The sequence below is a fragment of the Kogia breviceps genome, chromosome 10 (genome assembly GCF_026419965.1).
Source record: "Kogia breviceps isolate mKogBre1 chromosome 10, mKogBre1 haplotype 1, whole genome shotgun sequence".
In the NCBI taxonomy this organism is placed as follows: Eukaryota; Metazoa; Chordata; class Mammalia; order Artiodactyla; family Physeteridae; genus Kogia; species Kogia breviceps.
Window position 1 is genome coordinate 68830360 of NC_081319.1, and position 26148 is coordinate 68856507.

Genomic DNA, 26148 nt, shown 5'->3' on the forward strand with positions numbered 1-26148 from the left:
TTTCTTTCATGCTACGGACCACCGTGTAAGCCACCTCCCCATCTCCGGAGGCCAAGGTCATAGGCCTGTCTCACATAAGTATGTGGGGGTAGGATCCAAGTTAGCTTGTCAACTGTCTGGAGTGTGGTCCCTATCTGGCTCTCAGGCTCCCAGACCAATCTGCAAAAAGGTACCTAATCTGTAATCCACCAGAACCACTAAAGAAAGATGTATTTCCTCTTCTAAATCTAGTCCCAGCTGGCTCTGAGGACTCCCCAACTCGGCCTTGTCTGTTTCCCCAGTAGGAAGATGCCCATGGTGCTCTGCATTCTTCCTGTGCAATTCCTGCATTCACACCTGTGCGCCGTGCCTGACACACAGTAAGCGCCCATACAATGCCTGCTGGCTGATACACACTAACTTGGCCAGTACATCTTATGTGCTGGGGATAGAGTAGTGCTCAACAGACGCATGGTAGGTATCCTGGGGAGGCCACTGGAAAGAGTTTCACCTTTCTGGTCACTGGAAACCAGGAACGGCAGCAGATTTAATGATAATCCCAGGACTGATTTCACAAACATATAATGAACTGCAGGGTCTCAGTTTTCCCATATACAAGAAGGAGAGACACAGAGACCAAAAAGCGCATATCACAGAGCCACTGGGGGCCAAGCAGGTACACAGGGGCTTCAGGGAGCAATAAACTCACTGACACACATGAAAACAGGGTTTTTTTTGGTGTGTGTTAATTTAATCATACAAATATTCATTTATACAGTAAGGAAAAACCTCCTCATCTTCATCTCCTCCCAGGCACCATAAGGCCCCACCACCAACACCCACCCAGCTTGCTTGCTGCACACCACTGTCCAGGTGGAGGAGGCAGCTACTGCTTCTCCAGCATTCACACGAGGAAACAAAGAAAAGGCGAGGCAGGGTGGGGTGGGGAAATCAGCTTGCAGTTCTGGGCCCTGGCAACCCCACCACCCTCTCCCGCTGGGGCTCACATTGAATTTGGGGAGGTGTTTATTCTTATGCCCACTTCCCACCTTGGCCACCCTTGGGCCACACCAGCTGTCTTGGTGAGGTTCTCTCTTGGCTAGAAGTGCCTTTGATGGACTTTAGGTAACAGCCAGTCCTTGCTGGGGGAAGAGAAGGCTGTTTCTTGTAGAAAAATGCCCCAAATTCAACTGTCCCCATGGGAAAAAAAAAAAAAAAAGCATGCACGCGTGCACACACATCCACACACACCTCACTCCGTGCACACAGACAGGTTCCTCCCAAGCCTGAGCCCCTCTGCCTCCCCCACTGGGCTCAGGTCCTTAAGGATGGTGCCTGTCTCACCTCGCGGGTGCCAGACACTGATGGTCCTGCCCAGAGGCAGCCTGTCATTTGGTAGAGTCCAAGAGGAACTGAGCCTACTGGGGCTGAGAGGGTAGCCTTTGCCGCCCCACCAGGCAGTGGAAAAGAGGGGCTCTACGGTCTTGCTCAGAACCCAAACCAGCGAGAAGAGGCAGGATGAATGGTACGAACAGCCGCCAGGTCTTGGGGGAACCATGGACTCCTTCCGCCCCTACTCCATGGCTTGTGCTCGCTCTGTCCTCTGCAAGGAGCTCACCTCTTCAAAGATGTGTACAGAAATGGTCTGTTCTTGGGAGGGAAGCCAATGTGCTTGGAACAACTACCTTGCCAGGTGAGACTGCCTAAAAGCAAGAGGAGGAGCAGGATCCCTCTGGCAGGGCCAGACCCCCTGATGGTGATCTATGAAGCCACTGCTGAATAACGGCAGGCACCCCCTCCTGAGAAAAGGGGAAGGGGCACCTAGCGTGGGGTAGATGAGGAAGCCAGGAAACCAGAGGACGTAAAGCCTCCCGTGATCCTGCAGGGGCAGCTGGAGATGTGATGCTTTGAGGGCTATCAAGTGAGCAGAACGGCTGGGCATGTGTGGGCTCCAGGGTGGCGGTGTCCCAGGAGGTTGGCACCAACAGTGGCGGCAGTCTGGGCCCAATAGGACCCTCAAACAAAAAGCCATCGTGAGCCCCTGGCTTGGACCTGTGGTGGCCTGGGCACCTCTGCTCTGCTGGGAATGGGGTGCTCTTTGTGTGCATAGAAAGTAGGTGCTCCAGTGTGAGCTCTAGTCCAGCCCCAGACCCAGCTGCACTGCCCTTTCAGCAGGCAGTCTCCAACCTCCCCTGGGGCTTCTCCAGTGGACCAATATTTACTCCCCCCTTTATTTGGGGGGAGGTGGGGAGGCAAAGGCGGAATTTCATACAAGCTTTTCTCTCACAATCAAGCTTGGAAAACACAACAGTCTCAGAAGAGGATGAGGAGGAACAAAACACGTTTTCGGAACTCAGACACCCACACAGAGACAGACAGGCAGGCAGACCCTCATCCACACCCAGGCTATGTGACCCCTTGCAGCCAATCATCAACCTGGACACCCTGCTGTCTCACACCCCCGGGGTGGGTGGGGGTGTGGTAACAGGCAGGTGACCCAGCAACCGCACCCTAGATCCATATCCCTGGCTATCAAATGAACCAAGACTCGAGGGAAGGAGGGGGTGAGAAGAGAAGAGGGACTTTGCATATTCTTGTATCTTTGGCAGACAGCTGTTCTGGCCTGGTTTAAGCTTCCCATGGAGATATCCACATCTCAACCTGCTCGGAATCCACAGGATGCCAGTGGGGCCACCTGTCCCAGTGAGCAGCCAGCCAAGCAACCTGTGCTCCGGCTGGGCTGTCCCTTGCCCGCCACCTCCCAATAAATAAGCATCCTGCTCAGGGCGGGGGTCCTTTCATTCCCAGCAAAATGTGGTCTCCAAGATCACTCAATCAGTAAGTGTGGCCCTTTCCCATGGCAAATTCCCCATCTGGGGCTACATTTTCATACCTTAACAGCTCAGCCTCCACTAACAGGCTGCAAAAACACCACAAAGGACAACTGGAGAGAAACACAGGGAAGGGAGTTGTGTGACAACAGAGAAGCAGGGGACACCTTCACATTCGCCTGCTGCACACTCGCTGGTGAGCTGCACCAGCACCCGTGTGTGTGTGCGCACACAGCACACACATATACGCAGCACAGAGACAGCGTTCCCAGAGTGAATGGGGAGCTGCTGTGTACCAAGAATCCAAGAGAGCAGTAAGCGTGATGGCATTTCTCTCTGCCAAGAGAAACATGGAAGGAAAGCAATTCGAATTGTTACAAGTGTGTGCAGGAGGACACCTCTCAGCCTCACAAACTCCCACGTCACCCGAGATCTGTCCTCAAGGCTTCCTCTGCTGGCCACACAGGGAAGTTTGGTCTTCAGAGAGGTTCTGACGGTAACAAGCCACAGGGTCGACAAATACAAATGTCAAAGGTGTAAATCAACAGAAGATTAAAGAGAAAAGAAGAGGAAAAGCGTGATAACTCATGGGCTGATGCCATTAAAAACAAATGGGGTTGGACTCATGGAGTCAGGTGGCACGGCAGGTGTCCTCCTACAGCACTGACCCGCAGAGTCCCCAAGCAGGCCATGCCAGTTTTGAACCTGAATTGCTTCCAGAGCAAGCATTCTATAAACAGCATGTTATCCCTTATCTAAAAAAAAAAAAAAAAAAAAAAAGTGGGGAAAGGGGAAAAAATTAACATGTGCTCAAAACTACAACCTGTCTGTAGGCAAAATAATTTTTGTTTAAAAAGATGGCTTTTTTCCCCCATTTTAAACATTTTTTTCCTTCCCGAGCGACCTAATGACTTGTTAGACTGACGCCTAATAAACAAAACCCAAACTGGCTGCATGGATTTCTTCTCGGTAGCCTCAACACCACTCCTGCAATTCGGCATTCACACACGCACACTGAGTTTACTCAAAACTAGTCTTTCTGATTCTTCCTCTTCTTCCAGGATGGGGGTCAGAGCCAGGGGTCCGTGCGATGTGGTCTGCAATCCAGAGGAACCCCTTGCCCTCCCCCCCAGAGTCAAGCCTTCTGTCTTTTGTTAATTTTTCTTCTTGCTGACACCCGTTTAAGACTGGCCGAAGGGGTAAGGCCCGTGGAGCCCCTGGAAGAGAGTGAACACAGTCAGTGGTGGCAGACACAACAGGTACAATGTGACAACCAAACCAAGTAAAAGAATCTACGGTTCCCAGTGAGCCAGAAGGAAGCTCCAAGGCACAAACAAGGCTTGAGGGTTGTCCTTGCCATGCAAATCTTCAGGAGGCCACATATCAGCACATTTCAAGTTTTTGCTAAGTGTTCTCCTGCAAACACACCATCCAAGAGAGGGGAGGCTGGTGGAGAGATTCTTCATCTTTCAAATTCTAGATCAACTGGTGCCAACTTTCCTCCACCCAGGTCACAGAGCCTTCCCTCCTTCTTGACAACATCTTAACCTCTCTGTTAAAGATCCTTGGACACCACTTTTTGCACCTTAACCTCAGGTGCAGGCTACTGCTGGCTGATGGCACTTATATCAACAACACACACACTGGAGCAGAAAAAGCAATTGTCCATCGGGCACTTAGTGCACACATGGCAGCAGGGGGTTTGCATACACTGTCTTTAGATGTATTATTACACTCATTTGACTGATGCCCATCTGACTGCAGACATTAGGAGACTTGTTCAAAGTCACATGGGTAGTAAAAGGCAGAGCCAAGATTCAAACCCGAGTCTCATCTTTGCTCTCTTCACATTGCCTCTCCCTTGCCACATGATGATAAGGTTTACTCCAAATTCCCAAAGGCGTTTTCTATGCTGCTTGGCTGGTGGAAAAGGCATCATAGTCTCACTTTTCCTTTATGTTAAGAATGAGACACCAAGATGTGCCAACACCAAAAGTGGCCACACAAACTTGCTGGAGGATGTCTTGTGCCTCCCTCCACCTTCACACCTCTGTGGAGTGTGCTCCTTGAAAAGACCCAGTCAATGCCAAGACCTGGGAGGGCAAAGGTAACTGGTAACCAGCCTCACTAAAGGTCCTACACCCCAAACTGGCCCAGAAGCAGAGGGCCCTTGGACCAAGGGGACCAAATGGGTACGGAGAGCAGGTGGCACAGCCATAATCATGACAAATGACCAGAGGGGTTTCCCGATGCTTGACAACTACGTTAAGTAAGAATCCTGAATCTAGGCACAACTGGGGTGAGGAGGCACAAGAATGATTGAGATGACATTTTCCATTAGCTTGGTAAGATGTGGTCAGAATTTGATTATCTTTTAAAAATGACACTTTTAAAAGAAATGTAAGTGCTTGCTTGCAGGGTTGCCAATGATTAGAATCCCTTTCCAGTATGACTTTGTTTGCTGCCATCTCTCTAGCACTTAGCATGGCACCTGTCCCTCAGCAGGCACCCGGTAAGTATTGTTGAATTAATAATTGAAGGAGAACAGGTATTTCTCAGACTACTACCTGGAGTGCCAGACCCTTCGAAGTCACAAGAATATTGGCCCTTCCAAACCAAGTTTTTAAACAGCCACTTAGGCCTGGGAACACAAGTGTCTACGTCATGCCATCCATCTGGTCACAGCCTCCCAGGTCCCAGGAGAGGCTGGGCTCCCTGGGAGTGGTCAGCTAGAGATGCACAAACTTCACAGTTTTCACTGCAATGGGCTGAGGGTCACGTGGAAGTGGGAGAAGGAGATCTGAGTTCTGATCCCGGCTTTGCACTAGCACACCAAATGACCACGAATAAAGTCCCTTCCCCTCATAGGATCTCAGATTCCTCCTTAAAACTTCCAGATTTAAGGTTTTAGGAGCTGACATAAAGTACCTAGCTCAGGAGGTTGAAAAACAGTGTTCTAAGAAAAGAATGCCCTTTGGTCACGCTTATTTAGGCCAGAGGTCAAAGCTGCCAAAAACAGGGAACATGAGATTAAAGTTCTGTTTTTTTTCAGTGGAAAGCACTGAAATTGCTTTTGTCTTTTTTTTTCTCCCTCCATAAAAAGCCTCAAGAGACCAGAAATAGGTCTCAAGCTGCTTGGTGGTATCGCTGAAGAGGTGAATATGGGAGACAGGCAGGCCGACACTGAAACAGCATCAACTACATGCTGCCGGAGCACTTGAACATGTTCTCTTTAATTCTCACGAAGATAAACTGAGACAAGTATGCTCTCCAAGCTCAGAGAGGTGAGGTAACCTGATCAAGAGCACAGAGCTGGTAAGCAAAGCAGTGGTGGTTAAAATGTCACGTCTGCCAGCCCCGAGTCAACCATGCCTCCAGCAGGTGAGTTGAGACTGTAACCATGTCAATAGTCACAGACCCACCCACTCAAACAAGTGTGGGCCAGACCAGCTAAGGGCTCTCAGACTCCATTTTGTGGGGCCTGGTTGGAGGGTCACAGGCCCCAGAGATGGAAATTAAAGAAGCTTAAAACAAGCTGCTCTCAGTACTTCCCAACCAACATTCATTCATCCCAACAATCCAAGGAGAGCAACAAAGGCTCAGATTCCCATACGATTTAGAACCAATACAACGCTCAAAAGTCTCTGAGCAGGAAAACATGCACAGAGCTCAAAAGTCTCTGAGCAGGAAAACATGCACAGAGAAAAGAAAAGAGAAAAACAAACAGCATTTGTTTTCTACGAATTTTTTTCCCCTTTACCCTAAATTTAACTGCTTTTCAGACCAAAGCTCCACACACTTCACACAGGCCTTTATAAAGCAAGCACTAGCCTTGTGACTTGTCTGGAATGCTTGGAGAAGGGAGTTCATGACTTTGCCAAGGAGCTGTCGTGCATTCCCATTTTACAGATAAATGGATTCCATGCAATTGGCAGAGAGAGCAATACAGACATGGGCATTTTCAGATTTCCACCTGAATGCCCTGGCCCTTAGACCATTCAGTGTAGTATTTAACTAGCTTAGATTAAGAATTAATGTTGATCCTCTATTTATTGACTGAGGTGCTGTACCTTTTCGAAAGAAAAATGCTATCTAATTCCCTTTCATCCAGAGAATGGCATATTGGAGTTGTTGATGTTTAACTGGCGCAGAAACATGGCTTGAGGAACAAGCTCTATTTTCCTTTCCCCCCCAAATAAATTACTATCACTTCAAGGAAGAGAGAGGGAGCCAATTCTATCTCAGAATTACTTTATCATCTAGACTCCCCACATGCAGGATTACAGGTGTCACAAGTGGATCATACAACACAGGCAATGCAACACCAGTTACAGAGGAAAAGCCTGGCAGAGATTCCAAGAACAGCTTGTCCAGGGCATCCAATGGCAGGAGGCCAAGCAGGAAGTGCCTTTCCTAAGAGTGGGATGAAGGTATATTTGAAACGAGACGCCCATCCACATTTCAGGTTCCACTGGAGTTCCAAGACCCCGTGTAACAGGTTCTGGTGGCTAATGTCTCCAACCCCAGCCCAAAAGTAGGGTTTGGCAATACAGATGGTGTTCACTCTCTTCTGGGGCCTAACAACTCTTCAACTTTTACCCACAGGAAAAGCAAATGCCAAACATTTTCATTAACCTGGCATCCCTGATATCTCTCCCATAACAGGTGTGCCACTAATAAGGAAAACAGATCAAGGGATGGATGCATCAGATGGTACCACACAAAGGCCTGAATTAAACTCTGACAAGCAGAAATGGAGGCCATCGCAGCGTGATTACAAAACTTAGTTTGATGCAGAAGACCACCCTCTTCCCTATGAGGATTCACCTCTCACCACATAGGGACTAGCAGCAAGCCCGGATTTATGCATATTAATAGAGGATGTAAATGACCAAGCCAAGAAAAGAACTTCCCTGACTCCAGGTCTAAAGAGCAGCTCCCCAGGGTCAACTTGCACAGAAATGGCTTTTCAAAGGCTACATTTCTTGGGAGTGGCCCCACATCTGCTAGGGGACAAGAAAGTGTTCCTGGAGAAGGAGAGACAGCCTTTAGGTCCACAGGGGTTGAGGTGTTGCCTGTTTGCCTCAGTCTTCCCTAAGCTTTCACTGAACAGCTGTCATGGCTGTGAGCCCTGGGACCTAAATTCTACTTGGCTACAGGGCAGGCAAGCCCTCTTAAAGCATGGGAGCTCCATACCTGCAGCTAAGACAGAGGGGCCTCCCTACTCGTGGGTGTCTGGGAAGAGACCTTGGCCTCAAGCCAGCTGAATGATTACGGTAGTTGGGCCAGGCCCTAGCTGAACTTTCGCAATGGAATAACTACTGTGAGTCATAATTTGGCTAATTTTCTAAAATATTTTTAAAAGAGAACACTTATAGACATAAAAGATAAGCAAGCTCAGTTTCACTCATCACAATCTCCTGAAAGGACAATTTAAGATCCAGTACTTGTGGGCCTGTCCTCAAAGCAAAATGAAAAATAAGATTTGTTTTTCACAATAGTTTATAGTTGCCCCTGGGGAATAGCAGAGTCACTCCCAGCCGGTGATTTGGTTATCACTGATCTTATGTGAGTGGGTACCTACAATAACTTAAAAGTTCTTCCTAAAATTATACAAAAATCAAAATAACTTTTCCAAAAAGGAGTACTAAAAACAACAGGAAACTATTTTGTTTCAGATAGAATGTATTTTTTAAAAAAACTTAAAAAAAATTATTTAGGCTGTGCTGGGTCTTAATTGCAGCACACGGGATCTTCGCTGCAGCATGTTTAGCTGCAGCATGAGGATTTCTTAGTTTTGGCATGCAAACTCTTTAGTTGTGGCATGCATGTGGGATCTAGTTTCCTGACCAGGGATCGAACCCGGGCCCCCTGCACTGGGAGCGTGGAGTCTTACCCACTGGACCAGCAGGGAAGTCCCTCAGCTAGAATATTTTTAGACGTTTACTCATCAATGTTCAGCAGTAAGGAGTAGAGTGCTATCAGAAGAGAAAGCTGCCCTTTCACAACAGTGGAACCTGTTTCTTTTTTTCTTTTCTTTTCTTTTTTTGGCCGTACCACGCACGTGGCACATGGGATCCTAGTTCCTCGACCAGGGATCGAACCCGCACCCCCTGCACTGGAAGTGCAGAGTCTTAACCACTGGACTGACCGTCAGGAAAGTCCAGTGGAACTTGTTTCTGCCAGTTATTTGTACCTTGCACATAGTAAGACACAAGTGTCAGTAAAATGAATGAATGAACTGTGAAATACTTTGCACTGCTAAGCCATCTCTGTTTAACCTTCCAGGAGAAAAAAAGTCTAAAATTCCTAATGAAACAACAATACCTTATGAGGGCTTTTGAGGGTACTCTTTCTATATGAAAGCCTGTTTAGATAAAGCACCACAACACGAAAACTTTCACACACCTGTCTTATTTTGCTTTTATTTGTGATTTGATTTTAATAAATAAACAGGTTCACACTGGTTAATAAAAAGAGAGGAGAGTTTACTGCATGACTGTGAAATAATACGCTCTCAAGGTGTATACTGATGGCAGCATCAGATAACACCACCAGGGCCCTCCTCCTCCTTTCTCATTTCCTAGTAGGCCAGTCCCAGTTGGCGCTTCGCCCACCTAGCACTCCTTTTGTATCATTTATGTACACTGAATGCAAACACAGAAGAATACAGGGTTTAGTACTAAGTTCTGTCCTGATCCTGTACTGCAAACTTGGTGTGGTGAGGCCCTGGCTCATGGGGCTGGCTTCGCTGGCAAGGGCCAGAGACTAACCAAGCCCTGATCGAACCCATTCGTCTCTCATTAATTAGAAATCAAGTCTGTACTGGAGTAACGGGCAGGGCAATGAGGATTCTTCTCTCAGGAGCACTCAAAGCAGCACCCTTCCCTCTATGGATGCTGACCGCACAAGGAGGCTTGCTGGTAGAATATCAGGGCCAGATCATCATGATGGGAACTTCTGCAGATGCTTTAACACTAGTGTTCAAGCCACTTTCATGTGACAGTCCTCAAAATTTCAAAGATGCAGTGGCTGAAGACAAGTATGAGAACAAGCCAAAGAAAAGAAAATAAACGTACTTTTATGCATGAAGGCTGTTCATGGGGCAGGCTCAGTTCACAGCCTTCTGATTGTGCCAAAGTTGTGCTTAAAAGCTTAACTCAGTTATAAGTGTGGTGAACTGTTGTTTTAAAAGCCCTGTAAAAGCATTTTTAATACTTACCTCTGTAACACAGTTTTTCTGTTGCTCTTAACTAACTTCTACAGTCCTGCTGGGGACCTTCGCATCTATCCATCCATCCTCCCTCTAACCACCCATCCAATCCTTTGCCATGCATCCATCCTCTGTTCTTCCTCCCTCCATCATCCACCTTTCCATCCTCCCTCCAGACAGACATCCTCCATCCTCCTTCCATTCTTCCTCTGTCATTCATCCTCCCATCCCCGCCAAGCTCCCCATGGCCAAAGGCAACTCCCAGAGCCTTCACCTACCCCCTGACAAATCAAGAAAATCACCAGGAAGAATAAAACTCAAACATAATTGTGAATGAAAAAATATTTAAAGTCCTACAAGAAGATGAAGGATGTTGGTTGAGTTTGACTTCCCTTTCATTAAAGACTTCAGAAAAGGCTATTCGCTACTTCAAATTCTAGTCCCCAAGATCTCATGTAATAGCAAGTGCGTTCCAGGTGAGGTGCAGGCTCTCTCATGGCCATCTCCTAGGGCAGAGGAGATTACTAGAAAGGAAGAAAGAAGTGAGTCTCACTGGGGAGAACACCTAAAAGGAGAGAAAACTTATCCAAGTTCCCAGCCATGTGGCCATTGGTGCTGTACTATGGGAGTCCTGAGGCACAGGGAGAGGCTGCTGGTCCCAATTCCTCTCAGAATTTCCATTCAAGCTCCTGTACACTTGCCTTACATGCCACTTTCTCCCCCACCTCTCTTACAATTAATTCACAGCATCACCTCCCCACACCCCCACCCCAGCCAATGGCTGGCTGATTTAGAGAGAATAAATTGTCTTTCCTTCAGCCATATTTGGTTTCATCTTGCCACCCCCCTGCTCAAAAGCATTGTTAGCACTCTTACTCCTCTCACATTAAAGGTGAACTCTTTGCTTGGCTTTCAAAGGTCTTCCTCCAAAATTCACGCCACCCTCTTTAAGCATACCTCACTCACCACAATCAGGCTGGCCAGTGTCCCTGAACACACCCTGCCTGTGAATGCCTCTGGGCCTTCCTGCATGTGACTCCTTTTCCCTCCAATTCGGTTTGAATCTATCATTTCTTTCTTTTTTGCTTTTTCTTGGCTGCACTGCATGTCATGTGGGATTTTAGTTCACTGACCAGGGATTGAACCTGTGCCCCCTGCAGTGGAAGTGCAGAGTTCTAACCATTGGACTGCCAGCGAAGTCCCAGTTTGAATCTATCATTCACCAAGGTATCATTTTCCTGGCTACTCCAAACCTCACTGTTTTCTCCTTCCTCCAAACTCAAGAGCACTTAAAACTCAACTGGAACTCAATATACTCTATCTTTACTGGTCTCATTCTTTCCTAAGAGCTAGTTGCATCTAAGTAATCAGACAGTAAATTCTTTGAAGATAAGGAAGGATTAGCACAGGCTGGGGAACCTAGGAGGCCTCCCTTATTGACTAAACAATATCAAACCTTTCTCTGTTAAAGTAGTTTTGATGAATGTCCACAGCTTTGAAAAGAGTCTCGCTTTCAGTCGAGCTCTAAGGAAGCCCATACTTTCCCCCAATGTACAGCAGCCTTTAATCTTATATTGTGCACCTCCTGCTGGAAAACAATCAGAGCAGACTTAGCTAAGAACAAGTCACTGAAACCTGAGCATCTATACCAGACACAAATCCTCACACTTTAAAAAAAAATTAGTCATCAATTTTATACACATCAGTGTATACATGTCAATCCTAATTGCCCAACTCATCACACCCCCATCCCCACCCCCCGGCCACTTTCCCCCCTTGGTGTCCATACGTTTGTTCTCTACATCTGTGTCTCAATTTCTGCCCTGCAAACCAGTTCATCTGTACCATTTTTCTAGGTTCCATATATATGCGTTAATATACGATATTTGTTTTTCTCTTTCTGACTTACTTCACTCTGTATGACAGTCTAGATCCATCCACGTCTCAACAAATGACCCAATTTCGTTCCTTTTTATGGCTGAGTAATATTCCATCATATATATATGTGCCACATCTTCTTCATCCATTTGTCTGTTCATGGGCATTTAGGCTGCTTCTATAAATAGTGCTGCAATGAACATTGGGGTGCATGTGTCTTTTTAAATTGTGGATTTCTCTGGGTATATGCCCAGTAGTGGGATTGCTGGGTCATATGGTAATTCTATTTTTAGTTTAAGGAATGTCCATACTGTTCTCTATAGTGGTTTATTAGTTTACATTCCCACCAAAAGTGCAAGAGAGTTCCCTTCTTTCCACACCCTCTCCAGCATTTGTTGTTTGTAAATTTTCTGATGATGCCCATTCTAACTGGTGTGAGGTGATACCTCATTGTAGTTTTCATTTGCATTTCTCTAATAATTAGTGATGCTGAGCAGCTTTTCATGTGCTTCTTGCCATCTGTATGTCTTCTTTGGAGAAATGTCTAGTCTTCTGCCCATTTTTGGATTGGGTTTTTTTTTAATATTGAGCTGCATGAGCTGTTTATATATTTCAGAGATTAATCCTTTGTCTACTGATTTGTATGCAAATATTTTCTCCCATTCTGAGGGTTGTTTTTTTGTCTTGTTTATGGTTTCCTTTGCTGTGCAAAACCTGTTAAGTTTCATTAGGTCCCATTTGTTTTTTTTTTTGGTTTTATTTCCATTACTCTAGGAGGTGGATCAAAAAAGATCTTGCTGTGATTTATGTCAAAGAGTGTTCTTCCAATGTTTTCCTCTAAGAGTTTTATAGTGTCCGGTCTTACATTTAGATCTCTAATCCATTTTGAGTTTATTTTTGTGTATGGTGTTAGGGAGTGTTCTAATTGCATTCTTTTACATGGTGCTGTCCAGTGTTTCCAGCACCACTTATTGAAGAGACTGTCTTTTCTCCATTGTATATCCTTGCCTCCTTAGTCATAGATTAGTTGACCATAGGTGCGTGGGTTTACCTCTGGACTTTCTATCTTGTTCCATTGATCTATGTTTCTGTTTTTGTGCCAGTACAATATTGTCTTGATTACTGTAGCTTTGTAGTATAGTCTGAAGTCAGGGAGTCTGATTCCTCCAGCTCCGTTGATTTCCCTCAGGACGGCTTTGGTTACTCGGGGTCTTTTGTGTCTCCATACAAATTTTACGATTTTTTGTTCTAGTTCTGTAAAAAATGCCATTGGTAATTTGATAGGGATTGCATTGAATCTGTAGATTGCTTTGGGTAGTATAGTCATTTTCACAATATTGATTCTTCCAATCCAAGAACATGGTATCTCTCTCCATCTGTTTGGATCATCTTTCATCAGTGTCTTGTAGTTTTCTGCATACAGGTCTTCTGTCTCCTTAGGTAGGATTATTCCTAGGTATTTTATTCTCTTTGTTGCAGTGGTAAATGGGAGTGTTTCCTTAATTTCTCTTTCAGATTTTTCATCATTAGTGTATAGGAATGCAAGAGATTTCTGTGCATTAGTTTTGTATCCTGCAACTTTACAAAATTCATTGATTAGCTCTAGTAGCTTTCTGGTGGCATCTTTAGGATTCTCTATGTATAATATCACATCATCTGCAAACAGTGACAGTTTTACTTCTTCTTTTTCAATTTGTATTCCTTTTATTTCTTTTTCTTCTCTGACTGCCGAGGCTAGGACTTCCAAAAGTATGTTGAATAATAGAGGTAAGAGTGTACCTCCTTGTCTTGTTCCTGATCTTAGAGGAAATGCTTTCAGTTTTTCACCATTGAGAATGTTTGCTGTGGGTTTGTCATACATGGCCTTTACTATGTTGAGGTAGGTTCCCTCTATGCCCACTTTCTGGAGAGTTTTTATCATATATGGGTTTTGAATTTTGTCAAAAGCTTCTTCTTCATCTATTGAGATGATATGGTTTTTATTCTTCAATTTGTTAATATGGTGTATCACATTGATTGATTGGTGTATATTGAAGAATCCTTGTATCCCTGGGACAAATCCCACTTGATCATGGTGTATGATACTTTTAATGTGTTGTTGGATTCTGTTTGCTAGTATTTTGTTGAGGATTTTTGCATCTATATTCATCAGTGATATTGATCTGTAATTTTCTTTTTTTGCAGTATCTTTGTCTGGTTTTGGTATCAGGGTGATGGTGGCCTCATAGAATGAGTTTGGGAGTTTTCCTTTCTCTGCAATTTTTTGGAAGAGTTTGAGAAGCATGGGTGTTAGCTCTTCTCTAAATGTTTGATAGAATTCACCTGTGAAGCCATCTGCTCCTGGACTTTTGTTTGTTGGAAGATTTTTAATCACAGTTTCAATTTCATTACTTGTGATTGATCTGTTCATATTTTCTATTTCTTCCTGGTTCAGTCTTGGAAGGTTATACCTTTCTAAGAATTTGTCCATTTCTTCCAGGTGGTCCATTTTATTGCCATAGAGTTGCTTGTAGTAGTCTCTTAGGATGCTTTGTATTTCTGCGGTGTCTGTTGTAACTTCTCCTTTTTCATTTCTAATTTTATTGATTTGAGTCCTCTCCCTCTTTTTCTTGATGAGTCTGGCTAATGGTTTATCAATTTTGTTTATCTTCTCAAAGAACCAGCTTTTAGTTTTATTGATCTTTGCTACTGTTTTCGTTTCTATTTCAGTTATTTCTGCTCTGATCTTTATGATTTCTTTCCTTTGGCTAACTTTGGGTTTTGTTTGTTCTTTTTTCTCTATTTCTTTAGGTGTAAGGTTAGATTATTTATTTGAGATTTTTCTTGTTTCTTGAGGTAGGCCTGTATAACTATAAATTTCCCTCTTAGAACTGCTGTTGCTGCATCCCATAGGTTTTGGATTGTCGTGTTTTCATTGTCATTTGTCTCTAGGTATTTTTTGATTTCCTCTTTGATTTCTTCAGTGATCTCTTGGTTATTTAGTAACATGTTGTTTAGCCTCCATGTGTTTGTGTTTTTTACGTTTTTTTTCCCTGTAATTGATTTCTAATCTCATAGCGTTGTGGTCAGAAAAGAAGATGCTTGATATGATTTCAATTTTCTTAAATTTACTGAGGCTTGATTTGTGACCCAAGATGTGATCTATCCTGGAGCATGTTCCGTGCGCACTTGAGAAGAAAGTGTAATCTGCTGTTTTTGGATGGAATGTCCTATAAATATCAATTAAATGTATCTGGTCTATTGTGTCATTTAAAGCTTGTGTTTTCTTATTTATTTTCATTTTGGATGATCTGTCCATTAGTGTAAGTGAGGTGTTACAAGTCCCCCACTATTACTGTGTTACTGTTTTTTTTGTGTGTGTGTGGTATGCGGGCCTCTCACTGCTGTGGCCTCTCCCGTTGCGGAGCACAGGCTCCGGACGCGCAGACCTAGCGGCCATGGCTCACGGGCTTAGTTGCTCCGCGGCATGTGGGATCTTCCCGGACCAGGGCACGAACCCGTGACCCCTGCATCGGCAGGCGGATTCTCAACCACTGCGCCACCAGGGAAGCCCTGTGTTACTGTTGATTTCCTCTTTTACAGCTGTTAGCAGTTGCCTTATGTATTGAGTTGATCCTATGTTGGGTGCATATATATTTATAATTGTTATATCTTCTTCTTGGATTGATCCCTTTAGTGTCCTTCCTTGTCTCTTGTAACATTCTTTATTTTAAAGTCTATTTTACCTGATGTGAGTATTGCTACTCCAGCTTTCTTTTGATTTCCATTTGCATGGAATATCTTTTTCCATCCCCTCACTTTCAGTCTGTATGTGTCCCTACGTCTGAAGTGGGTCTCTTGCAGACAGCATATATATGGGTCTTGTTTTTGTATCCATTCAGCAAGCCTGTGTCTTTTGGTTGGAGCATTTAATCCATTCACATTTAAGGTAATTATCGATATGTATGTTCCTATGACCATTTTCTTAATCGTTTTGGTTTTGTTTTTGTAGGTCCTTTTCTTCTCTTGTATTTCCCACTTAGAGAAGTTCCTTTAGCATTTGTTGTAGAGCTGAATTCTCTTAGCTTTTGCTTCTCTGTAAAGCTTTTGATTTCTCCATCGAATCTGAATGAGATCCTTGCCGGGTAGAGTAATATTGGTTGTAGGTTCTTCCCTTTCATCACTTTAAATATGTCATGCCACTCCCTTCTGGCTTGTAGAGTTTCTGCTGAGAAATCAGCTGTTAACCTTATGGGAGGTTCCCTTGTATGTTATTTGTCATTTTTCCCTTACTGCTTTCAATAATTTTTGTTTGTCTTTAATTTTGCCAATTGATTACTATGTGTCTCGGCGTGTTTCTCCTTGGGTTTATCCTATATGGGAATAGCTGCGTTTCCTGGACTTGGGTGGCTCTTTCCTTTCCCATGTTAGAGAAGTTTTCGACTATAATCTCTTCAAATATTTTCTTGTGTCCCTTCTCTCTCTCTTCTCCTCTGGGACCCCTACAGTGCGAATGTTGTTGTGTTTAATATTGTCCCAGAGGTCTCTTAGGCTGTCTTCATTTCTTTTCATTCTTTTTTCTTTATTCTGTTCTGCAGCAATGAATTCCACCATTCTGTCTTCCAGGTCAGTTATCTGTTCTTCTGCCTCAGTTATTCTGCTATTGATTCCTTCTAGTGTAGTTTTCATTTCAGTTACCGTATTGTTCATCTCTGTTTGTTCTTTAATTCTTCTAGGTCTTTGTTAAACATTTCTTGCATCTTCTCAGTCTTTGCCTCCATTGTTTTTCCGAGGTCCTGGATCATCTTCACTCTTATTGTACTGAATTCTTTTTCTGGAAGGTTGCCTATCTCCACTTCATTGAGTTGTTTTTCTGGGGTTTTATCTTGTTCCTTCATCTGGTACATAGCCCTCTGCCTTTTCATCTTGTCTATCTTCCTGTGAATGTGGTTTTTGTTCCACAGGCTGCAGGACTGTAGTTCTTCTTGCTTCTGCTGTCTGCCCTCTGCTGGATAAGGCTATGTAACCTCATACTTTTGAATTATACTTATCTGTCTGAATTTCACCCGTCCCACTTTGAGAATTTTCAGCAGAAATTAAAATGCTAAATTCAGAGTACAGGGAAAAGAATACGTCCTTAAAACTGAAGTAAAATATGCTATCTTGGGAACACTAGCTCTGTTTCAGGTACAAGACTGCCCAGTATCAGCTCAGCCTAAAACAATGCTCAGAGTCCCAAAGTAAAGAAGACAGAGCTGAATGTTCCACTTTGAAGCTGTTGAGGTACAGAAGAGAGAGTTCCTGGAGATACTTTTTATTCTCAGTCAGACAGTAATGTTACAAACAACAAAAGACATTTTCTAAGGCTCACAGTGTTTGCTTAATTTATTTTTAAAATGCACACATGACCCATGCCAATGCAAACACCAACAAGGCTGGGAGGACTTTGCTGGTTCCTCAAAAGAGAGACATCTTAATATCATTAAACCAGAGTCTACTGGCAAACCCCTTCTGTACAGAACATGCTAATTTGCCAGTGAACAGGGGCAGGTTCCTCAGTTGCCGGGCACTGCTTCCTTCTTGGTCACAAATTCTTTTGTAGCTCCCGAAGATGAAAAAGGTCTCTACAACCTGACACTAAGTGTATAAACTACCTTCAGAGAACAGCAAACAAACTTTGCTTCTGCCAGCAAGCCTCAGCATAGTGTGGTGTAAAAGAACACTAGACTCCAACTGGGTTCCCTGGGTTCCAGCCCATGGCCCACCCCCAATTTGCTGTGTGAATGTGAGCAAGTCACTTACAACTTCCTTATTGTTTTGTCAAATGAAGAGTACAACTAACTACAAAAGTCACAAGAGTGTCGTGAATTAAGAATAAGAATAAATGCAGTAGAGGTGCTTTGAGTAACAGCAGTTTCACATGTTAGACAGATAGCATTAAGCTCAGTCCTTGGACCTCTTCTCCATCTATACCAGTGGTTTCCAAGTAGGGAAGTTTTGCCCCTGCCCCAGGGGGCATTTGGCAATGTCTGGAGATGTTTTGGGCTCTTACACTTGGGGCTAGGGAGGTACTACTGGCATCCAGTGGGTAAAGGCCAGGGATGCTGCTGAACATCTTACAATGCATAAGATCCATACCCCACTGCCCCCTGCAGCAAAAGAAGACTCATCCGGCCTAAAATGTCAATAGGCTTACTCTGCTGGTTGAGAAAACCCTGCTTTACATAGACTCATCAATTTGTGGATTGCAGCCAGGCTTATAGCGTTAGATACCATCCACATTAAATGACTCCCAAATTTTTTATCTCCACCCAAACCCTCTCTCCTAAACTCTATATCCAATCTGGATATACAACACCCTACTTGATACCTCCATTTGGATGCCAATGCACCCAAAATGAATTCCTGATCTCTCCCCACCTCTACCATAGCCTTTCCTCTCTCCGTGGATGGCAATTTTACCCTTTTAGTTGCTCAGGCCAAAAACCTTGGTGTCATCATTTATTCCCTCTTACACCCCGCTTCCAACCCATTAGAAAATCCTGTTAGTTCTAGCTAACAAACAAGATCCAGACACAGACCTCTCCTACCTCTGCTGCTACCAATCTGGTCCAAAGCACCCATTCTCTTTATCTAGATGATTGCACTAACTTCCCTACTGGTCCCCTGCTTCTATCCTTGCCCTGTACTCTCCACAGAGAGGCAGAGAGTGTTCCTTTTACTCTCTGGCATGAAGTCAGACCACATCACCCCTCTGCTCAAAATACTTCAGTGGTTCCCTCTGTCCCTCAGTGCAAAAGCCCAAAGCTTCACAAAGGCCCACAAACCCTTCCATGATCTGGTTTTCATCCCCTGACTTCATTTCCCTCTACCCTGTTCCTACCCACTCTGGTCTTGAACAAACCAGGTGAACTTCTACCTCAGGACTTGTACTGACTGTAAAATATTCTTTCTCCAGATAGCCTTTGCAGAAACTAAATCTGGCTTTAAAGGAAGTGAGATCGCCCCTAAGTATGTTCTAGTTTTAAAATACTAAGTATGTTCAAAGGGAAATGTTAAATTCATTACAGAAAAATGAAAAACTCCAGAGACTGTACCTTTTGGCCACAATCAGGAATAGACAGGTGACTTCAAGAGGTATAGGTGCTGTTGTCACAAAAGTGAGTTAATGGAAATTTCAATGTCACCAAAAATCTAAACCCAAGTGATCACGGAGGTTCTAGGGAATCTTTTCCATTCATAGAGGCTGGAGAGAAAGGCTGATTTCTGTAGCTTCCATAGATGATAGCTTGTGGAGAGAAGGGGTTTAGCAGTAGAGAAGTCACGTAATAGCTGGCCAATAATTGGCTTGATCCTCATTTGAAATGTAGCAGTGTACTACAGAAAGCATGCATGCTCTCCCTAGCCCACAGCTGTCAGCTCAGCTGATAAAAATATGTACCTGAACACTATGTGTAACTAGGAAGCAATGTAGTGGATCGTTAAGAGAGCAGGCTCAGGAGTCAAAAACAACTGGTTTTGTTCATATCCTTGTTTTACCACTTTCTAGCTGCATGACCTTGGGCAGGTCATGGAACCTGTATACCTCAAGTCTCAGCAGCTGTAAATAGGGATAATGACAGTGCCTGTATCATGGTTCTGTTGTGTGTACTAAATGAAGTAATGCATGTCAAACTGCTGCCTCTGCCTCTGCCTCTGGGGAACAAATACTGGGGGCTGGGAGGCAGGGAGGGGACTAGCGTTTTTTGTAATAAAGTTTGTAGATCTACTTGACTCCTTAAAATTATGTACATTGACAATTTTAACAATAAAAATTAAATTTAAAAAATCCTCAGCATCCTCAGCACAGTGCCTGGCACATAGTAAGTGCTTAATGAACGGTAGCTTTACAGCTCTGATTATTGCAATCCCGTGGCCCCCACCTGGGAGTAATGTGCATTTGCTACCTGTCCCTTGCCAGAGGAGAACACAAGTTGGATAGAATATCAAGTGACACGAGTTTTCCTTCCAGCTTCTCTTTGAGCCATCTTTAAACCTTTCAGGGAAAGGGTCTGTGCCTGAGAACGAAGACTCAGGTTTCATGGCAGTGGGAAGGTTATACTGCCCTCTATTGCCATTAGCTCAGCTAAGGACACCAACCACCTGCCTTTGGGTCAAATTCAGTGTGCTCTGAACTGAGCAGATGTTGGGCCCATCCTTATTAAACGCATCCCTTATAATTATGTTAAACTGACTGGCTACTTCAAAGTAGATAATAAGATCCACAGCCATTACATCCTCAGGCCCATATAGCAAAATATTTGCCTTTTCCAAACCTCTCCCTGTAACCTCTACTACATTTCTAAACCTTCACCTAAACAGAGAGAAATTAACTCTTCCATGCCTTAGTCAACACAGACAGAAGCAGGTTAGAAGAGAGTTGATTTCTGATATAATAAAAGCAGACTAACTTCTCTAGCTCCAGATCCAAAACACACTAAAGGGTGATTGTCAGAGAGAGAGAGGAGGAGCAGGTGCAGGCAGGGCAGATGGCACTCGGCAGTGGCTGACGCTTGACAAGCATGAGGAACCTCTTCCGAAGATAATAACACGTTTCTCCTTCTGAACCAGCACTTGGTGGAAGTAATAACAGTGGCTCTGGCTGTAATCAGTTTAAAGGAGGAGTATATGACAAACACCAGCTCCAAACATTAAAAAAAATATATATAAGAGCAAACACAAAATAAGACACATAGTCCAAGTAACAAAATAAGTGAATTTGGGATTCTTTTCAGCTCCCGCAGTGTAAATCATTACTCTTTAGAGAAAGGAAGCAAAGCATTTGGGTTGTCCTGAAGAACACTCTGGTGTCACACTCTTATTCCCAGTTGTCCTGAATAAGACCATTTCGTTGGTGTCTTACTCCTCTGTAAGGCCTTCTTTAGAAAACATTGAGAAATTTTGAAAATTACTGGCAAGTAGGAAAAAGAACTACCTAATTTCAATACAACTTATTTTCTCCTTCCACACCTCTACAGATTGTTTTTTGCTACTGTACCACTGTCCAAACAGAAGCTGTCCCAGCCTCCAGAGATGAGTCACAGTTAGAAATTCATGGCAAGACTAGCCTTGAGTCCACCGAGTGAACACCTACCCTACTGTGACTGTTTGTCTTCAGAGGTTCTTGGGCTAATCACATAAAAAGCATTCATTAAAACAGCACCTAACCTTCACCAATACTTGGTCTGATTGTTCACCTGGGACAGGTCAGCCACAACCGAGCTGACAATGAGGCCAGCCAATCTTTAACAAAAGCATGGAGTCAGATTTATGAATCCTTGGAGCAGGTCATCATATACTTGCTCACCTTTCTGACTCCCTCTGACAGCTCTCACACAGGGAGGGCCCAGGCCCTCTGGATGTTGTGGGATGGAGCTGGGGCAGGCATTCCCACCCAGAGCTCCCCCATTCTCTCCCCCCCCACCCCTGCCTGTGGCACAGAGCACTGGGTCCAGAGAGCTTATGGGTTACTCAAGGGTAGCTGGGGAAGGGCTCCAGGGGTGTCTAGTTCCTGGCACTGACAGATGGGCCATTATGTTGACATTCACCCAGCCCTCACATAAGGTGCATGAAGCAATCTTTTCATTTCATCCTACCAATCTTAGCAAGTTAAACTGTAACTATGGAGGCAGCAGCCTACTAAAACTGTGGTCATGGGCTTCCAAGAGCATCATGTTCTTTCCCAGCCTTCAGTGCAGACAGGGAATTTCTTTAGACTAAATCAAATCTATTGCCAACTCAGTGATCCCTGATACCATGGCATCAGGTACTCCTCCAACCCATCCAATAAAGATGGCACCTGGTGTGAACTGAACACACTTGCCCCAACTCTAGCGCTCTAGGGGGCTCTCATCCTTTCCACTCACTCATAAATAAAAAGGGCTATTTATTATTAACCCCACATGGTTGGTACACCCTGAGAGTTTTAAAAGTTTTATTTTTATCAACCAGAAAAAGAAATCACTACTTTAAAGACTCAACAAACAGGGGAACTCTTCAGAAAAAAAAGATGCCACAGGCAATCCTCAGTTTACATTAGAGACACTTATCTTATTTCAACTCTGCTTCTTTCACACCTTGATGACACTGGTCATCAACCCAGTTAATGCTTTCGCTCAACACAGCCTCCATCCCAACAGGAAGATCTAAGGAAAGCCCAGGTTCACCTACTAATACCTTTAGTAACGTGGTGCCTGGATGTGAATCCCAGCTCTGCCTCTTGCTAGCTGTGTGAGACTGGGGTAAGTTACTTAGCCCCTCGGAGCTTTTATTTTCTTATCAAAATATGAAGACGATACATGTAAAGTACTTGGCACTTACCTGGCACATAGGAACGGTTAAAAAATAACTCTAGTATATACCTGATCTCACCACTTATAGCTCTTCAGAACTTCAATTACCCTTGCCTTTAAAAATAAATAAATCTACATTCTCAAGCCAAACACAAATGCGTAGAATCATGAATTATCTCTGCTTTAAGGTATTCATTTAAGTATAGTCCCAATTCTTTTCGAAGCCATTTGTAATTATTTCACCCAAATTTTTTCATCAAATTACTTCACCCAAAGGAACACACTGCAACCAACTGAATGTATCTCCCACTGTCCGTCACCCATATCTCCTGACCACACATCCCTTACTCAGTATTCTGCCCTCAGCACTTCAACTGTTCTCCTACCATCATCCTTCCTGTCTTTCCAAATCTGTCCATTCTTTGAAAAGCCCTTTCCATCAACTCCACCTCTACTTCATCTCTGCCTTCCGTAACTATAACCTCCAGCCATGAACACAAATTATACATTTTGACTGTGCTGTGCTCTACTGACCAAATTCATACTTCACCTTGACTCTGACTGAATTGTATGCATGTTTCATCTCCCCTACTGTACTATGAGCTGCTGGTTGGTAGGGATAACTTCTTTTACTCTTCAAGTTTCCTTCCTCAATAATCTACACTGCTCTGTACATCACTGCAAAAATGTGTTAATAAACACTTACTGATAACTGTCTATACCCTATCCCATTTCTAAGGAGCCCTAAGAGGTGGAGCTGACTCAACTTTAGCCAGAAATTCTTTCAGAGGACTTGCTTTAAGAGGACTGCTTAACTTAAGAAGAAAAGGAGTCTCTGATTTCTCTTTGGGGTCCAAGTGTCACATTCTCAATGCACTATAGGCAACAGTCTTGTACATCGTCTCCAATGAGAACCTTTTCTCTGTGGTTCTTGCAAATGCTATTTCTAAATGATTCTACAGAGTTCATGAAAAGAATTACATAACACACCATGAGTTCATCAACCTCAAGAAATATCTCAATAGCCTCACCATAGCCCAGCCCTTCCAAAAAAGAGCAGCATGGCAGGACCTCAATTAAGGCTGGTAGGTAATCCATTCCGACAACCCCCACCCCACCCCGGCCCAGGGCAATGACAGACTTAAAAGGCTTCAGTCCCTAAAGCCCTAAAGGAGCGAAAAACAACTACCAGGCTCACAACTCAGGAAAACGAGTGCAGTGCACTGGCGAGGAACACCAGCCCTCTCCTAAGACTACAGTGATAGCTGAGCCAGGGAGTTCACAGTTGGGTGAAGGGCCTTCCACTATAGAAAGCACTGGAGCAACTGGTTTTGCGTCCTCCAACTCTCATCTTCCCATTACACTCAACTGCCCTAAAGTTCTCCTTCTAACAGGGCATGCTTAGCCTAGGGCCTATACCACCCAGAACAGTCATACCCTGGAGGGTTAAATTTAAGGAAGAGAAATCTGGAGCAATAGGAACTTAGTGGAAAATCTTTTGTTAGAGTGTTAAGATGTGAAGTCCTTCCTCAAATATAAGCCATTTATTGCCTTGCTAATTTACTTCTCTTATATCCTGTACGACTAACGTGATTGCACACAATACTTTATAATGACCATCCAACCAATAAATCAATCCTGTTGCACTACTGTTGAATGAAGTCCCTCTTACTAGACCCTGTGGAGAAAGAGAATTCACATCACCAAGTTTCTTTTCTTAATTTGCCTCTGGATCTAGACCACATATAAAGCACTGGTCAGAAAAATGCCATTCTTACAACAGAGCGAGTTGTCCCTCAAATAAACATTATTTTTAAAAATTTGAGGGTGAATGCCAACACGAAGCAAGGAAAGACTTAACAGTTATACAATTATATACGTGGGAGGCTGGGCCTAATACACCATATTATTAATCAGAGAAGAATGAACACGAATGTTCACAGGCCCTGCCACACAAATCACCTACAACGGTTAGTGCTTAGCATCAGGGCTTTATTCAACCTACCAAAACCAACAACCAGGAACCACAGTCACCTTGGTGGAGTATGGAAGGTGCTGTTTAATCAGCAAGCATAGCGAAACAGATCAAGAAATCAAACACCTAGAAGACTGTCTTAGAACAATCAGAATATTTAAAATCATGATTAACTCAACAAACAATTCTCTCACTTATTCCTCACACGTGAAAAGTCAAAATATCACTTGGGCCACTCCAGGTTGTAGGTGAGGAGGTAGATAGGCCATAAGAGAATGGAAAGACATCAACAAGAAGACACACAAACTAGGTAAATAAAGTGGAAGCCCAACAACATTTGGATAGGGTACAACAACATTAGGATAAATAATTGAGCTTGTCTATTCCCTCAGGAAAAACACCCCACCCAAAACCAAATAAACACAGTAGGAACAAATTCCAAAGGTGTGCTGTTGCTCTACACTTGGTATACATTTACAGTGGAAGAATGGCTGGTGATATTTTGACTTTCTTTTACTTTTTTTTTTCTAATGCTAAAGGTAAAGAACTCTGTTCTTTCAGCACCCAAACCAGAGCAGAGAGACAGCAGTAAATTATAAATGTGGATGGAGTAACATCCACAGGACATGGAGATGGGGGAGGGGGGAGGGGAGAAGGGGTAGGTTTTGTGCTGTTGCATTGGCAGGAGAGCTAAGCAGTCTTAAAGAACATTCTAGGCTTCTAGGTTTGCCATGAAGGAGTATCACAAATCCCAAGGCCCACCACCTACCCCTTCTCCTCTTCTCCGAGGGCACCTACCTTACTGTAAGTCACTACTGATAAGTTGTTTGCGTGACTGCTGGGGGACAGATTTACAGAGTTCTGTGAGAGTCTATTCTCATCTTGCTCGGTTTGGTCAGGAGCAGGAGCCCATGTGTTTTTGCTGATCGAGTCGAACCCGGAACCCCCAGGGTCTTTTAAGTTGTTTTCATCTGATTGTCGGTTCTTTTGGGGAGAGGCAAACGGGTTGAAGTTTCCTTCTACCTTGCGATGTGGCTGTGTGTTGAACTCCGTTTCAAAAGATGACAGCTGCTGCGTTACTCCTAAAAGTCCACCCACCTCCACACTGAGAATGACCCAGATGACATCTGAAACAAAAAGGCAATTCATGTCAATGCCAGGCATACCCTCAAGGCTCAAAGCAGCCACCACAGAGAACCCCAAACACCACCCAAACCATAAGAAGAAATGTTCCTCTACATGCTAGTTTAGAAGCTTACTGACAAAGTTATCCAGTACATTTGCATTGCATGCAGTTCTACGTTTTTGGTAATGTCAAATTCATACTCTGGTACAAATTCAGCAGAGGTCTGTGGTGAGACCCATGAAATTATCTGTAAAAAGGTTACTAGTTGATTTTGATGTATAACCATATTTTGGAAATCATTACTCCAGAGAACAATGATCAATATATAGAAACCCAAAAGCTAGTTTTCCAGAATTACAAGGTCTTTGTGGTTTTTGCTTTATTTTGTACATGGTTAACTCAGAAAACTCAGGGCAGGCATAACTCGAGTCAAAAAAAATGCTTATAATTACTAAACTGCAACTTATCAACCACCCCCAACTTTGGGGCAATTCAGAGTGACCTGCCCAAACTAGGACAACTGAGAGTAAAAGAGGGAGTTATTAATTACACCAGGACACAGGTGTAAGCCAGCACTAATCCTGACGTATTAGAACAGATGTCACCCTGGCTATTTTCACCATCTATGTGTTCAAAAGATACCAAAATTTAGTATGCCTGACACTTTCTATTGATAAAATAATCCAATTTAATACCAACTTTGCCCTTCTGTCAGATAGGGAAACCCTACCATCAACATTGAAACCATAAGAGATTTGTTTTGAAAGATGCACCATAGGACTTTTAGTCATAATTCAGTTCTTTATTTCCTCAACTGTCAAAGCCATGGGTTCAAA

General features: G+C 43.8%; 1 protein-coding gene across 3 annotated transcripts in view; it reads right to left on the reverse strand.

Annotated features, from left to right (window-relative positions):
* Positions 1–708: 708 nt before the first annotated feature.
* ILRUN (inflammation and lipid regulator with UBA-like and NBR1-like domains) overlaps positions 709–26148 on the reverse strand; it is a 112704-nt gene continuing 87264 nt past the window's right edge. The window contains exons 4-5 of one of the 3 annotated variants that reach the window (XM_059076450.2): positions 24985–25313; positions 709–4027 (exon numbers count right to left, since the gene is read on the reverse strand). In XM_059076450.2, coding sequence (XP_058932433.1) covers positions 3992–4027; positions 24985–25313 — 365 coding nt within the window. In that variant the 3' untranslated portion in view covers positions 709–3991. The remainder of the gene's footprint in view (positions 4028–24984; positions 25314–26148) is intronic. The other 2 variants (XM_059076451.2, XM_067006053.1) reach the window with 2 other exon arrangements.